This window comes from Acanthochromis polyacanthus, chromosome 4, assembly GCF_021347895.1.
Source record: "Acanthochromis polyacanthus isolate Apoly-LR-REF ecotype Palm Island chromosome 4, KAUST_Apoly_ChrSc, whole genome shotgun sequence".
NCBI classification, from domain to species: Eukaryota; Metazoa; Chordata; class Actinopteri; family Pomacentridae; genus Acanthochromis; species Acanthochromis polyacanthus.
The window spans coordinates 42,910,941-42,926,861 of NC_067116.1; the positions used below are offsets into that span (position 1 = coordinate 42,910,941).

General features: G+C 40.3%; 1 protein-coding gene across 1 annotated transcript in view; it reads right to left on the bottom strand.

The window, feature by feature from the left end:
- The window catches only part of agbl4 (AGBL carboxypeptidase 4), a 410,530-nt gene that overhangs the window by 3,525 nt on the left and 391,084 nt on the right, over positions 1–15,921 (bottom strand). The window contains exon 11 of the mRNA XM_051947376.1: positions 12,742–12,904. Coding sequence (XP_051803336.1) covers positions 12,742–12,904 — 163 coding nt within the window. The remainder of the gene's footprint in view (positions 1–12,741; positions 12,905–15,921) is intronic.

A 15,921-nucleotide genomic window follows, 5' to 3' on the forward strand; every position in this document is an offset into this window, starting at 1 on the left:
CAGACTATCTCACAACGATAATGCAGCCACAAAATTAACCATGCTTGCTGTCTTTTAGACCTTCACTCCTTCCCTTTAATCTGAAACTAAACATGTCGGCTTCATGTTTTCATGAAAGCTGCAACGATAGGTCAGACCTAGACACAGTTCTACAGCACTGTCAACGTGGCACAAGTCTGAATTTCATGTCCTCGCATAAACAAATAGGCCGAGCCCTTTGAGTACACTATTTGGAAGGGATTTGGGGAATTTTTCCATGTTTCAGCACCAGTATTGGTCCAAAAACTCCACAGAGAGCATATACACGGTTTGTGCACCAAAACATTTGTCCCGTTAGCTACAATTCTACATAAACTACAAACTGAATGTCCACAGAAAAATCCTAATCTCAATACAAGGAGACTCGCTAATCATGAATGTAATCCAGGTTTTGACAAAACATTAACAGGAGCTGTTGCTTCCAGCTGTTAGTAAGAGTCTTTCCTCCAAATTAGAGAAAAACTAAAAACCTGCAGGATCCATAAGAGAGAGTTGTGCGCATTTACACATGTAGAACAACAGCAGTAATATATTTCATTACTCATAATTATATATTGTCTGTGAAAAAAAGGCGGGATTGTTTCGGATCTAACAGAAAGTCTCATTTTGTGCTTTTCTTACACAGCATCACAGCCAATATTTTCACTTCACTGTTAGTAAAGTAGTAGTTATGTTATCATCATACATAGACGTCATTTTCAGTGTTAATAAATTGGTTATTTGGACAGATAATCTGTTCGCCTTGCTGTTAGCTTAGATGTAATCTTTTATTTATTGGTATGATGTATTGGTCATCACTTAATGGGCTCTCAAATCTCGCCTGAATGATGATTGAACAAACTGATGAAGCAGCAAAGTTGCTTTTTTCATGTTTTAAACAAGCATTATTTTTGCATGTTAGCATGCTAATTTTCTAACTGCAGCTGATGGGAATGCCTTTATTCTTTCTAGTATGTAACGTAAAGCCCTAAATTTGATCTGATGATGATGCTAAAAAAACTGCTTAGCAAAGTTATAATCATGGGGGAAACAATAATGTATATAAAGGATGTAGGGACAATTAGTCCAGTAAAGATGTCAGAGGATGCCTGAGATCTTTGCTCCATTAGTGCTCAAGAGAAAAAGTGTGGAGAGAACCAAAACCATTAGTATCAACACTCTGGAAACCATTAGAATCTATACAAACTTTAATGGAAACCAGTGCAACAGTCGTTGAGCTGGTCTGGACCAAAGTTGTGGATCAATTAGCCAATCAGTGAGAAAACTAATTATCCAACTACAGTTATGCAGATATAATAGCTATTAAAAAAAGCACATATGGAGATAATTCACCACCAGGAGGTGCTGGATGGACAAAAAACTGTCTTCAGCTAAATGACAATAAAACTGAAGTGACTGTTTGATCCACCAGCTACTGAGAACCAAACTACAAGCCTGAATTTTGACAAACAGATTAACTCCAAGGCAATAAACTAAGATCCGTCCTCTGTCTGAATGACACAAAGACTGTGATCACAGCAGTAACGTCCATGAGGACATTAATGCAGTTCGTATCGGCCACTTCTCTCTGTTGCATGACTCCTAACTGGTACCGAAGAAATGAAAACCATCACATCTGTACCTGCATCGCTGCTCTGGCTGCCTGTTTACTACAGAATTGATTTTAAGCCATGCATGGTTTGGCACCTGGGAACATCTTAGGACTTTCATCTGTCCTAATTTACCCCCAGGCTTCTTGGATGCTCCACAGCAGCTGTTAACTGTACCAGCAGTAGCTCCAAAGCTTCGAAATAGCTTTTATTTAATCCAGTGTTCCTCCTTCAGTGACATTTTTAAGAAAAATGTCAAGGCGTACATGTTATGAACGGCTTTTGGTTGCTTGTAACAGCCTTCATATTTCAGTATTTTCTATCTATTTTACTTTAGGTATTAATCTTGCAAGATTTGGCTTTGTTTTTAGTATCTTATATTTTAGTTGCTTTACAAATAGATATTGATAAGTATTAATCATTTTTTACGTTGCTCACTGATAACTTGCGCAGCACTTTGATAAACTCATGATGTTTAAGCATTTTGTATTTATTTATTATGCACCGAGAGATGTCTGACTAATTTTGTTGCAAAGTTGCAAAGACAAACAACTTCTATTCTATTCTATTCTATTCTATTCTATTCTATTCACTTTCTAGAGCTGCTTCTATTGACTCTAAAATGTCTCAACCATGAGCAAAGCACAACAAAAGTTCTGCAGCTGGCTGCAAGAGTGAACACGACTCGTGCACTTCCAGCATCTGAGGAACTGAAAATGCAGAGAGAGTCTCCTTCCTGAAGGGGGCGTAACAATCAGTAGCATTTAAAGCTAAAGCCCTGAAATAACCCATTTAGCAGAGGGTCAAAACCAGTTGTGATTTTAGTAAAATGAACCCTTTTTGCACTTTTTAAAAATTTTTACATGCATTATATTTTTATTTATTTCATTTTTTGTAACGACTTTGCTAACCCAAAGAGCTGCTAAACCAGCTTGTGTTTTCGTTTAACAATGATTATTCTATTCTATTCTAAAATGTGCTCTGATTTAAATTTGATTTAACTTGATTCCTGAGCCTGCTACTAGAGATGACCCACCGATGTAAAGTCACACACATACTGAAGCATGTAAACACACACTCACACACACAACTGTACTGTCTACTGTCTACTCTGTATCCTTGACGTCTTCTGTGTGACCTCTGGAAAGTTTTCGGTGTTTTCCTCACTTCTCTTCCATCAGCAGAGCTTGGTGCCAGTCCTGCGCTCTTTGGCCAGGCACGCTCAGCGACAGAAATATCTCCCGGACCCCACCGAGCGCAGATGGCCTCTCAGCTTGGCTTGTCACGACTCACCGTCTATTACAGGAGGTTTTGTGATGGACGGTCGGCTTCTGAAGGAGAACCTCTTCCACAGGGTGAACGGTCGGAGACGCAGAGGATGCCCTGGCTGCTGCCTGGCCCGTTGCCGGGGGAAACCGTGGGCTCTGGAAGCAGGAAGTGATGCCGGCGTGAGCCAGGACGCAGTGGGCGGGCTGCAGCTCGGATTAGAGTGGTGTGTGGTGGTGGAAATACTCAGAAAAGCTGCTTCAAAACGCAGCCTGTGTTGAATTAACACACGCTGATAATAGTTATTCAGTCTGAAATCATCAGGGGCCTTCTGCTCAGACATGTCTGGTTTACAGGAAACTTATTTTTTATCATAAACTATAGACATTTAAAACAGTATCTGTCAAACTTTAGATTGATATATTAACTGCTTTGGGGGGAAATTTTTAAAATTTTCCCACTTTCAGCTCAGTGTTTTGCACATGGAAATTTGATGTGTGATTTACAGCAACTCAGGAACTATTAAAGATAAAATGCTGAAATCTTCACTGTTATTTCTCACCATACAAACGATTGAGAATCTGTAATACTGGATGAGCAGATCAGACTATTCTGTGTGAGGTAAAATATGAAAAACAGTGAAGCCATGATGAAAAGTCACAACTTTGAATGAACATTAACAAACAAATTCAGAATGCAGAAGTCAGCTGGTGGTATTTTCTGAACCATATGTAGCTGCATGACACAATAACACAAAACTAAACACAAAGAATACCTCCAAATACGAAGTGTTTGGTCACAAAAATGAAAAGAAAGTTTGACAAGTTGTACCCCCAAAACATTTTCTGGATAGCCCGACCCAAGTACAACCACTTTCACAATGTAGACTGGAAAAAAACACAGTGAAAGGTTATGAATTATACTGAATTCATTTACTTATTGGAAGAGATGCTTGAAGGTAAACTGTTCAGCAGGTCTTATAAATACACATTTCCTCACACTTTAACTTTCTGCACAGCTGTGACTTTGGTTTTAAAGGCCAAGTTTATCCCGAGTGGAACACAAAGCAAGAGGATCCATTTTGATCCTATTAAGCCGTTTCCACAGCAATCGTGAGAATAAACTTACCACTTAAGTCTTCCTCACATTAGTAGATCAAGTTACCATTAAATATATGTCAAGGCATGAAAATTAGAAAAATCCTGATGCTAATGCGCTAATTCTTAAAGAAATGACACAAAAGTCCATGACAAGTCTCTTCCCAACCAATGTTTGTGCCTACAAAGTGGGATCTGAAAATGAAAAACTATTACATATATTAACATATATTTTCTTAGTTTTACTGTATTTGGAGATCCATTTTGAAACCCCAGATCTACCAATTTTTCTGTGGTACAGCTTGCCATACCTGCTCAACCAGCTATGAAAATTGAACAAAAATAACTTTCTCTTCATTTTTGTGACCAAGTATTTCAAATTTAAAAGTATTTTATACGTTTTGTTTTGCGTTATTGTGACATGGAGCTACGTACAGTTCAGAAAATATCACAAGTTGACTTCTGCATTATCACTTTTATTTATATTTTTGCCGATGTGTGCTCAAAGTTTCTTCATATTTCAGCTCTCCCATTATCATATACTAATTGATGTTCTCGTCCAATATTGCAGATTCCAAATCAATGGGAATATGGGAAATAAGATTGAAAATTTCAAGCTTTAATCTGAATAAAACCTGCTGAATTTTTTTTAAAGCATTATTCTATGAAATGTTTACATACTGTTATCTCCTGAAGTATGTGAAAGGTTTGGAAGCAGAGTGAGTCTAACCCACTTTCTGTAGTTTTTGAGAAAAATGGGTTCAAAGTTTTGTGTTTTTAAGAATGGTCTAACATTTGAATCACCATTGAAATGCTAGATTTGGGTTGCAGGTCAGATTAATTTGCCACTAAAATCTAGACCATAAAACATTACAGAAATGATACAAAGCTCAGTTTCTGTGGGTTAGACCGCGGTACTTCTAACCCCCTCATTTGACATATGAAGCTAAAATTTGACAAACATCTTTATAAGTATCCACATTTCATGCTACAAAACTTTCAGGCAAATCAGACATTGCTGAGCAGAAACTGCTCTAAAAGTTTGATGCTTTGAGATGGAATATCGTGTATTAAGCTTCTTCAGCTTCATGAGATTGTCACGTATCATCATTATCATTGTGTAGTCATTATCCATCATTGGGGAGGTCACTGAGGTGTGTGTGTGTGTGTGTGTGTGTGTGCAGCCTGTCAGTGTCTCTGCTGCTGTCCCTGAGGTGTGTGAGGTGTATTCTTTAACATCTTGTACACATCGTGGTCTTGTCCAATCAATAGCGGGTCACTGTCATGGCTCAAGGGCACGCCGGGCTCTGATGCTGATGAGATCGTGGGACACGTGAGACGGAGGCGGCGTCATGACTTGTTTACTGCAGATGTTTGCTGTCAGCGCGGCATTTAGCGTCTTTCACCGCCACGTCTCTTGTGTCCGGTCCTGCCAGACAGACAGACAGACAGACATACCGACAAGGTGACGAGCAGACAACAAGGCCCCCAGTGGTAAAGCGAACAAGACACGTGGAGAATGCTGTCGAGATCGGACGGGAGTTAACAAGGAGACGAGCAAGGGGACGTTGGAGCCATCAATACGGTCCGCTGACAGGTCCTGTCACCGCTCTGACACGTAGAGGACTAATTATCAATGCTAATTAAGAGGCTAGTCAACAACAGTAATACAGAAAGGGACATTTTTGTCCCCAGCAGCGAATCAGCGGACTGAAAGACCTCACGTCCTGCTGCCCAAAGGGACAAACAGGAGCTGATTTAAATCCCTGGCAGGAAGAACTGTCACTGTCAAGGAGACGAGCTCTGAAACCTGAGCAATAAAATGGAAAAAAAAAGGCCTGTTTTCTTTCACTATATAGACTAATCTTTTAAAAACAGCATATAGATGCTCTTTTAATATGGCAATTAGCATGTTTTTTTTTTCCATCATTTGCTTGTTCAGAAGGAGCAATTTGTTCCAAAAAGTTAAACAAAGAAAGGCACTGTTAAACAAAAAGTGAATTAAAGTATAAACACACACACATCTCATCTAAGTACCTGCATTTTATAGCTCCAACTCTGCCTTTATGTCCTCTGTTACTGCCGTCATTAATCCATTCATTTTTATAATGCTGCAATACGATGGCAGAGGAGACAATAAATAAAAATGTACTGAAAACGAGAGATGCTTCAAAAGAGCTGCACCGCCAACAATTATCTGTGGTGTACAACGGATTCCTTTAAGTTCATTTCTCACATTTCAGCTGCTCACTCCTGATCTCAAACTGACTGTTCAACTGCTTTGAGTAGGCTACACATCACCGCCTTCAACTCCGACACTTTTGCTGACATTTTACAAGCTTTAAACTTTTGCTCTTCGACTGAGAGTTCGACGCAGTCTCACAAAAGACGTGTAATAGTAGGAAGTAGAGCCAAAGTGTGTTATTTTCACACAGAAATAGGCTGTAAAATTGTGAGATGACAAAGTTTTTTAGGAGCTTTTCATGGGCAATGCTCTAGAAATGTAGAAAACTACTGTATGTGTTTGATGTATTTTACCCGAATCAGGATATTTTTCTGAATCTGACCAAGCAGTTCTTGCTCCGAAACTTTCTGAAGTAGTTTTGTAGCATAAAGAAAAGCAAAAATCAAGTAAAAATTACAGTAAAAGGGGGTTAAAAACTTTGATGCTGGTTTGAAGCAAAAAGAGAACGACATCATGACGTTGGCGCAGGTAAAAAGAAAATAATAAACCAAAAAGAAACGGTAGAAATCTCACAATTTTACAGCCTTGATTGTGCAGCTGATGCATTCTGGATCAATGTAGCTTTGACACATATTGGCATGAGACTACATTGGACAGTTTCTTTCGTAATAAGAATATTTTCAGAGTTGCATTTTCCAGCATTCTTTATCCTCACAGCTTCACAAGTAAAGGAAACAGACACATCATATTTTTTAAGCTGAAAAACACAGTTGAGTTCCCTTAAAAACTGCAACCAAATCAATTTTACATCCACTCCAAGTGTCATAATATAAAGACTAAATCTCATTTTAGTTCAGAATGATATTTTTGTAACAAACTTTGAGCATAAATTTGAAAAGTGCATTCTGGGTAAACCTTCAGGGCTCATATTAGCATGTCAGATGTGTGTTTGGTCAAAAGAAGTTACAACAAATTAAAGGCCTGACCTACATTTGCCACCAGGTTCATTTTCCAGACATAATTCCTACTGTGTCCAATCAGTTTTCTCATATGAAGATGCTTTGAACATGCACATATGCAAAATTTTACATTCTGTTTATCAGAGATAAAACTGTTAGAATACTGTTGTGATACAGAAGGAATCATACGTACAAGATGAGCCAGAACCAGCGCTCCAGTGTGTCTTTCAGCCCTGATAGTTTCATGTTTCTGTCTCCTGTACTTATTAAAGTTAAAGAAAAAAAAACAAACGCAAATTAAGAGGCGCAAAATTTCAACCCATCCCCATGTAAAAAGGCCTCTAACTCTAAACATATTCATAAGCATACAGGTAAAATGTTCACTTAATCTTCCGTTTTAACTGCTATTTCAACTTCTTCCAGCATTCAGACTGTTTTAAAAGGTTCAACCTCACATTTTCAGCCGTGAGCACAACTTCAGAACGAAATTTCCAAACTTTCTCCGACTTTGGGCCTTATCGGCGTCCACACGAAACTTACCGAAAACACAAGTGGAGGTGTTTGTGCATGAGTGTTTGTGCATCTTTGCGCGTACTCATGTGAGGACACCTGTTCATCTGAGCATGGCAACAATATTTGTGCAATCGACTGTGTGCATAGACGCCGGTGTGTCTGTGTGCGCTCACCTGCATGTGTGAGCGCCTATCCATTTGTGCGTGTCTGTGTGATATGATGTGTATGATGTGCGGTAGTGAAGCGCATTTGCCTCCGAGCTATACCATTTGCATACTTGTCACAGCCTGTCCACGGGGCGTCACGTCCACTGATGCATACTGTGTTCCACTGGCAGCTCTGGTATTCATGGAGGCCCGCTGTTATGGTGAGCGTTCGGCCCTCACACACACATGAAGGGAACGGGGAGTGTGTGTTTGCGTGTGTTTCAAAGCCAGCTGACCCGACTGTCAGGACATCCCGTATCACTGCATCCACCCGTTTGCTGATGTTGCACAATCCAGATGAATAACCCATCGATGCTGCGCCTGATCAGACTGTCAGTGACCATGTTTGATGCGAAGACATTCCCGGATATTTGTGTCAAGCGACAACTTTAAAGGTCTGCAGTTTCTAAAACGGCCACTAGGGGCTGCATCCAACAGCAAGTCAATCTCCATAGACCTCCATGTTAAAATGCTCAAATTTACAGCAGAATTAACATGTTTGCAATCTGGTATAGAAAGCACTTTTGATCTCTTTAGCTAATTTCCTTGTTAATGATGGACAGTGAATCTTATATAATTCACCTGATGAAATTCTACTAAGTCTTAACACTCTGAACTCCAAGGCATTTCTGACACCTTTTTCCACTTTAAGATAAACTATCCAATCTATAGCTGATTTTAACATTTTACTTGCTGAACTTCAAGCTGTTTCTGTGTAGTTTTTCAGTTGTTTAATTGGAATTTAGCTTTGTTGTTTTTTTGCTCCTGCCATGTTTTTTCACACACATTTGTCACTGCAATGTAGAGTATTGCACCTCTATGGAAACAGAAGAAGCATGACTAGAAGAAGAAAGAACTCAGAAATGTCCTTTGTGCAGTACGGGACAGTTGTAATACAAAGATTAGAAAAAAATAAAAAAAACAAACGTTGAATTACAGGAGATATTTAGTCTACAGAAATTGAAAGAACTTATAATCAACCTGTACAATGTTTTTCCAAATGTCCACGGGTTTTATTAATACAGTAAAATGATGACACTGCATATTATAGATATTTTACCACTTAGATTTTAAATTTATCTCCATATTTGTCTCTTGTCTGCTGTTTAAGCACATCCTGCAGTTCAGTCAAATAGTCACCACATTTTTCTGACACGATTGTTTGCTGCAGCTGAGTTATTAATGAATGCAGAACTTTTTTTTTTCTTTTACAAAATGTGTTTAGTGCAAATTTTTTGGGTGAATATTTAATTGAAACGTGCAGAATTAAGTGATTAAATATGACGATTTTAGGGTTTGATTTGGTTACGTTTTCCAACTGAACCACACATCACTGATGAGTAGTTCAAAGACTGGCGGAAACTTTAAAATTTGATGGTTCTTCCTGTTTTTACGGTTACTGACTCAGATGAATGGTGGAATTTTGGTGATTTTGTAAAGATAACACACCTTTAAAATCTGACACAAGGTTTTGGGGTTCAGAAGGTTAAACAAACAACTGGCAAACTAGATATAACTGATAAATAATTAGTACATGGAGAACATATGTTAGCTTCGCCCACAAATCCATTCATTCATTTGATAAAGAACAAAAAGATTTTGTCTAAACAACACAATTTTAAGCTGAGATTAGCTAAGGTTCTGTTTTTACAGTTTCTGGCATTGACAAATGGTGAATTATTGGTAGTTTTTAAAAATATAAAACACCTTTCTAGGCAGCCAACAGTTTCTAGAGTTCAGAAGGTTAACCTGATGTAAGGTTAAGGGTGTGGCCACTTTAACTGACAGGTGGGAGGAGTCAGGCGCTGTCAAGATGGCGACAACTGAAGTCGCAAAACTGAGCTTCATCGGGAAACCTACGAGTGACATCACAGAGGGTCTATCCATCTTTCTATAGAGTCAGTGGGGAAGACTTCCAAGACGAATCAAGGAAGATAATTACATTGACTTTCTCTCTTGAAGATGTGCACATCTGGACTGTGACAGAAGAAGCAGCTGCTCGACTCAACGAGAGTCAAAAAACAAGAGCAAAAAAAAAATTCAGTAATTATTCAAAGTCAAAGAGATTACTGTCCCTCCACAGTACAAAAAAGAACACGCATATATACACACTCAGTAAGTAGGCTCACAAAAAACACACACTGTACACACACACACACACACTCTCTACAGAAAGCATCAAGCTGTGTTTTGAACAAGATCCCAGATTCTCTCAACCTTGATCCATTCCACTTTCCAGTTCAAACTCTGCAGTCTGAATTGGAGGGTCCATTTAAAAAAAAGACAAAAATGCTGCTACACTATATAAAACAGGAGGAAAGAAATCCGTGATGTTTAAATCCAGCACTGCAGATTTAGCTCTCTGGTTCTGACTTCAAGTGCAGTAATGAAATCACAGAGAAGAGACGTACACATGCAGGAGCAGGTGGAAAAACACGAGGAAACGCACACACAGGTGCTAAATGATTAGAGGACAAAGAGAAGACAGACACACAATAGAGGTTGTCCCCGCTGTTTCCGAGAAGAGGATTCTCAGCTTGACTAGATGATATAATGAGCTGTTATGTTCTGGGTGATGAGATGAGAGGAAAGGACGGAATAGAGGAGAGAGGAGGACGCGAAAATCAAAACACACACACACACACACACACATATATATATATATATACTGTTGTTTCCCTTCAAACTGTGACAAAAGTCTCAGCTGAGAGAAAGGTTAAGATTTCAATTTTGGTGGCTGCAAGTCACAGCGGTGTTAAAGGGGAGAGTCGGGAGAGATGAGAGGGTGAGGGCAGCACATTTGGAAGGTGGCGGGGGTTATTATTTATTTGTACTGCTTTAGAGGTCTGTGCATGTGTGTGTGCGTCAGGTGAGGAGAGGGGAAGGTGGCGGTGGCGGTGGGGGAGGGATGCTAAAGGTCTCTGTTGATGATTTGCACGCTCCATCGAGCTGACTGCTGGGGTGTAAAAAGTGACATGGTCGGTTCCTTCAACCTGCCTGACCCCAATCTCCACTCGACACCAGGTCCCAGCTCCACCCCCTCAGACGCCTTCCTTTTTTTTCACGCAGCTAAACACGAATACACAAAAAAAACAATAGAAGAAGTCTCCCGCCAGACCTCATAATTTGACCTTCAGAGGAAATCTCCACATGGACACACAAGCTAGAACCACACTCCTCCTTTTTTTTTCAGTGCCACCATCACACTCCTACTTTCATTTCTGCATCACAGCTGTAATGCAAGTCATGACATTGCAAGAGGTTAGCACTTCACAGTTAGAAGTCCCGGCCTGGGATCTTTCTGCATGGAGTCTGTATGTTCTCCCTGTGCATGCATGGGTTTTCTCTGGGTACTTTCTCCCATTCTCCAAAAGCATCCATCCATTATCTATACACCGCTTAATCCTCATTAGAGTCCTGAGGGCTGGAGCCTATCCCAGCTGATTTAGGGCAAAGGTAGAGGAAACCCTGGACAGATCACCAGTGTATGACAGGGCTACACATATAGAATAACAATCACATTCACACCTAAGGTCAATTTGAAATGATCAATTAATCTCAGCATGTTTTTGGACTATGGAAGGAAGCCAGAGTACCCGAAGAAAACCCATGCATGCACAGGAAGAACATGCAGAAAGGTCTCGGGAAGGCGGGGACACCAACCAGGGATCTTCTAGCCGCAAGACAAAAGTGCTAACCAACGAACCAATGTGCAGCCCAAAAACACGCTGAGGTTAATTGGTGATGCTAAACTGTCTGCAGATGTGAATGTGAGTGTGTTTAATTCTCTATATGTGTGATAGACTGTTACCTGTCCAGGGTGTCCCCTGCTTTCACCCTAAGTTAGCTAAACTCCAGCCCCTCCACAACCCTAATGAGGATTGATCAGTGTTGATATAATGGATGGATGGAAGGACATTGCATGAATTCACCTGTACAGGCTTATTTTTACTTGTGCTCATTGCATGTTTCCCCTTAAAACATCACCGTAAAGACTTCTGAGTGATCTTTTCATCTCCAACTTTTCATGTGTTCATGAATCGTGACTTTCCTCAGCTCTGGCAGCCAGACTAGTTCCGGCTATCGGCACTAGAGGGCACTAGGGCTTCGTCTATATCCACCTGCCCCTTCCACCAGCAGAGCATGTGCAAGGGAGCACATACTTTTCACATGTAGGGTCCTTATCGCTCTCTACAAATCTCTCTTCCTCCCTCTTCTCACTCACTCTATCGGTGAGATCAGAGCGCCACTGGCCAGCTCTCAGGAGCTCTTCAGCCCCGAGAAGGTCAGTCGAAGGAAAACTTCCTCCCATCTGCCTCCATTAAGGCACCTGCGACCTTCGCTTTTTTTTCGTGATGAATGTATGTGTGTGAGTGTGTGAGTATGTCTGTGTGTGTGTGTGATAGTAGTTGACAGGGATCTTGTTTGCTCCATTGTTCCATTGTTTATCGCAATCAAAGCTTCAACTGCGCGCACACGCCACTACATATGCCAACACAGGCCCCCTTTCTCCTCTCTCCTTTGTAAATGAAATCAATAGACGCAGCTATCACATCCCTATTCTGTCACTGCACATCTGTCGCAACAAGAGGCAACAAAGAAGCAACATGCTTTTTCTAGCGAGTACACATGACCCGCAATGCACAAACACAATCGCTCGCACGCACGCGTTCACACACTCTCCCAGCCAAGAACATTAAAATAATGACTCCAGTGATTACAAGATCAGTTGATTTCAGTGGGAGATTGTTGCCGCAGGAAGAGTTTTTGTGTGTGTTTGTGTGTGTGTGAGACAATAAGAGATGAGAAATTAGGAGATAGCATGACTGCTGCTGCTCTCTATACTTTGAAGCATATCTTTTATTTTCCATGCGGGGCGAAGGATACACGTCTCCTCGGTGTAGGGCACGGTGGCGGTGCTGCCAGCTGTCATGTAGCTGTAGAAGGACACCTCCAGAGTGTAGCAGTAGGACGTGTCGTCAAGGAGACCGCCGAGGAAACGTCTACCGGTACCGGCCTTCACCACGTCACGGTTAAAGGAAGTGTTGGACTGAGGAGACACACAGAAACGACGACATGTGAGACACTGAGGTGGTTTATGGAAAGAGACACCTGGGCTCAAGTCCTCTGAAAAAAAAAAAAAAAAAAAAAACACTCTGTGAACCCCAACATCTGCCAGCAGGCTTGATAAACATGTTGTTAAAAAAAAAACTGCTAAAATCACACCCTTTATCAGAGCCAGAAACTGACAAAATAGAAAAAATTGCTGCATTTTCACCTTTCTGGGAGTTTTTGAACTATTCATCTGTGGCAAGTTGGTTCTATTGGAAAAAATTAACCAAATCTAAGCTTAAAATATTTCATCAAAAATATTTATTCTACATGTTTCATTTAAAAAAAATCCTCCAAATTACCAAACTGTGCAAAAAGCAAAAAAATTCTGTCCTCGACAAAACCAAGAAGCCATGACTGGCTAAGTTGTGATAAACAGTCATGTGACAAAAATTCAGCAACTTATTGGCTAAACTGCTGATAGGAAACAGATAAGAATTACATATCTATAGCCTTTAGATTTACAATTTCATCCTTTTTTAATTTATTTTTTATTTTTTTACAGTATTGATAACACATGTGGACACCTGTAAAAACACTGCATATGGTGATTATTTTGTCCCCATTTTTTGTAAAAAAAAAAAAATCTACTTTTTCTTATACTTACTTTAGAATTTATGGAACTATGGCTTGTCAAACTGCACAAAAGACATTTTTGAGTTTTCTTTGCTTGTAGTCATGGTGGTTCTGTTTCCACAGAGGTGTAGGACTTTATACTGCAGTAAAAAATGAGCCCACAGTGAGAAACTAAAAAAAACACTCAGAGAGTGCAGACCTCTGCCAAGGATAGAGAGGAAAACAGGAAACCCATGCAGTAAAGGATCATGAGCTGGAATCAAACCTGCGTCTCTGACACAGTTCTGTTTACGAATCACCTTCTTAACCAGTTGTGCTATCTGGACACCTCGCTCCAATTTGTTGGACGACATACTAACCTATGATGTTTTTGTCATATTTTGGACCACATACTAAAACATACTAAAAAATTCAAAGTGATCCAGAATCCAGGATCTTTTCCGGATTGCCACCAAAATTAAATCAGTTCTTCCTCTTACCATAGTCTACATCCCCTCAAAATTTCATCTGAATCTGCCCAGGCGTTTTTGAGTTATCTTGCTAACAGACAGACAGACAGACACACACACAAACGCCAGGTGTCCCATAACCTCCTTGGCGGGGGGTAAAAATGTAACAGGAACAAAAAAAACCAGTCGGAAACTGTTTGTGGTTAAAGGGTTAAATCATATCCAAACACACAGACGGACAAACAGACATTGGAGTTTGGAGAGTTTTGGACCCATCTGTGACCCACAACCTCACATACTTCTATAATTTCTGCTTACAGCTGAAACAGTTGAATTTACTTTTCAATATAAACCAGTGGGTGGCCAAAGTTTCCCAGCTGGTACAAACCTGAATGACAGATTGTTTCTCAGACAGAGTAAAAACACATTTGATTGTACAAGAACTGGATGTTTCATAGAAAAACCTCACAGAGGGACACAGTTGTAGTCCTTTTTAATAATTACAGTAGATACTGAAGGGTCTTGAGTCAGTCATTTGAACCCTGAACTAATCATGTGAAAACTGAATAGACTCCAATAAAACTACATGCTTATATCTGTTCATATATAAGACAAACGTGTGACTTTTGATTTGTTTTAATGTGTAAGAGTCCTTATTTCCTTATCGACAAAATTAGGAAACAAAGCTGCTAAAATTAGTAGCATTAGGAGTGTCTCATCGGGGAAAATGCATTTCTTTCTCAATAACTTATAGAGGACAGTTTACTTTTTAACAAAATCACACAATGTCATTACTGAGGTTGGCTGTAAATGGCTAAAGCAGTAAAAAAAAAAAAATCTATTTTAGGTTTGAGTGCGTCAGCTATGCTACACAAATATGATGCCGCCTTGGGAAGAGTATGGAAAAAGTTTCCTTTCACTGTCACTCCACTGTGCTGCAGTGAGAGTTGCCCTGCTGAAATGCAGACTTGGCGGCCACCGGTGGGAGTTTGCGTTGATTGTGTTGTGCTGCTGCTGCTGCTGCTGCTGCTGCACTGGGCTTTAGGTACTGCTGAATGGGCAGAGGGACAAAAGCACAGTAAGGGAGATGACCCCTGGGCCAGCTGTCACACAAGCAATACAGAGAAAAGACGGAGGGAGAAATTCTCCTGAAATGGCGTTTTACTCGTCCTTCGTAACGCAGCATATAGACGCCGACAATAAGTGACATTTCCATACATGTGTGGGTGAACATTTGCCTTTCTGGATCCATGGTGTCAATGGCCAATAAAGGTTAGTCTTTATGATGTGTGTAAGTGGCTTTGCTATGAAATGCCACTGTCCCCGAGAAAGCGAAGGTCAGTGGGCGTGACACTTGTCTGTGAGGAAACAGTTTTTCTGGGTAATGTATCTGTAAGAAAAGGTGTTGTTAGCTTCTGCATGTGTGGCTCGCTGGAGGAACATCACAACCACTGAACGAAAGCGTCCTCCACCGTGCTCTTTGCTTCTGTCCTCCATTCGTTTTCGGTACTTTCATTTCCTTCTTTGTTTTCCCCTCCTCGCCCTCCTCAGTTCACACCATCCCCTCCTGTCCAAATAAACCCAGTTTCAGCCACCTAAGAGGCTGCTTTAGCAGAACACCTGCATCACACAGACAGAATTTCCTGCCCTACTTTCACAGTCCTGTGCTTCGTCGTGACCTTTTACTTCTGTTCTGCACACACACACACGGAGAAATGCACAATCATAGAAATGTGGACCTGCGACTTCACATAAATTTCATATAATTCATATTCTTGGTTGTCAAACTAGATGCATATTTTGGGGTGGCGGTGTAGATTTTCATACATAATTTCTACTCATACTTTTGATTCCTAAGAACTTCTTCCTCCACTGCTGCTTTGCTTTGGATACTGCATAATCTTGCATTCCTAAAACTGAATTCAGCTGT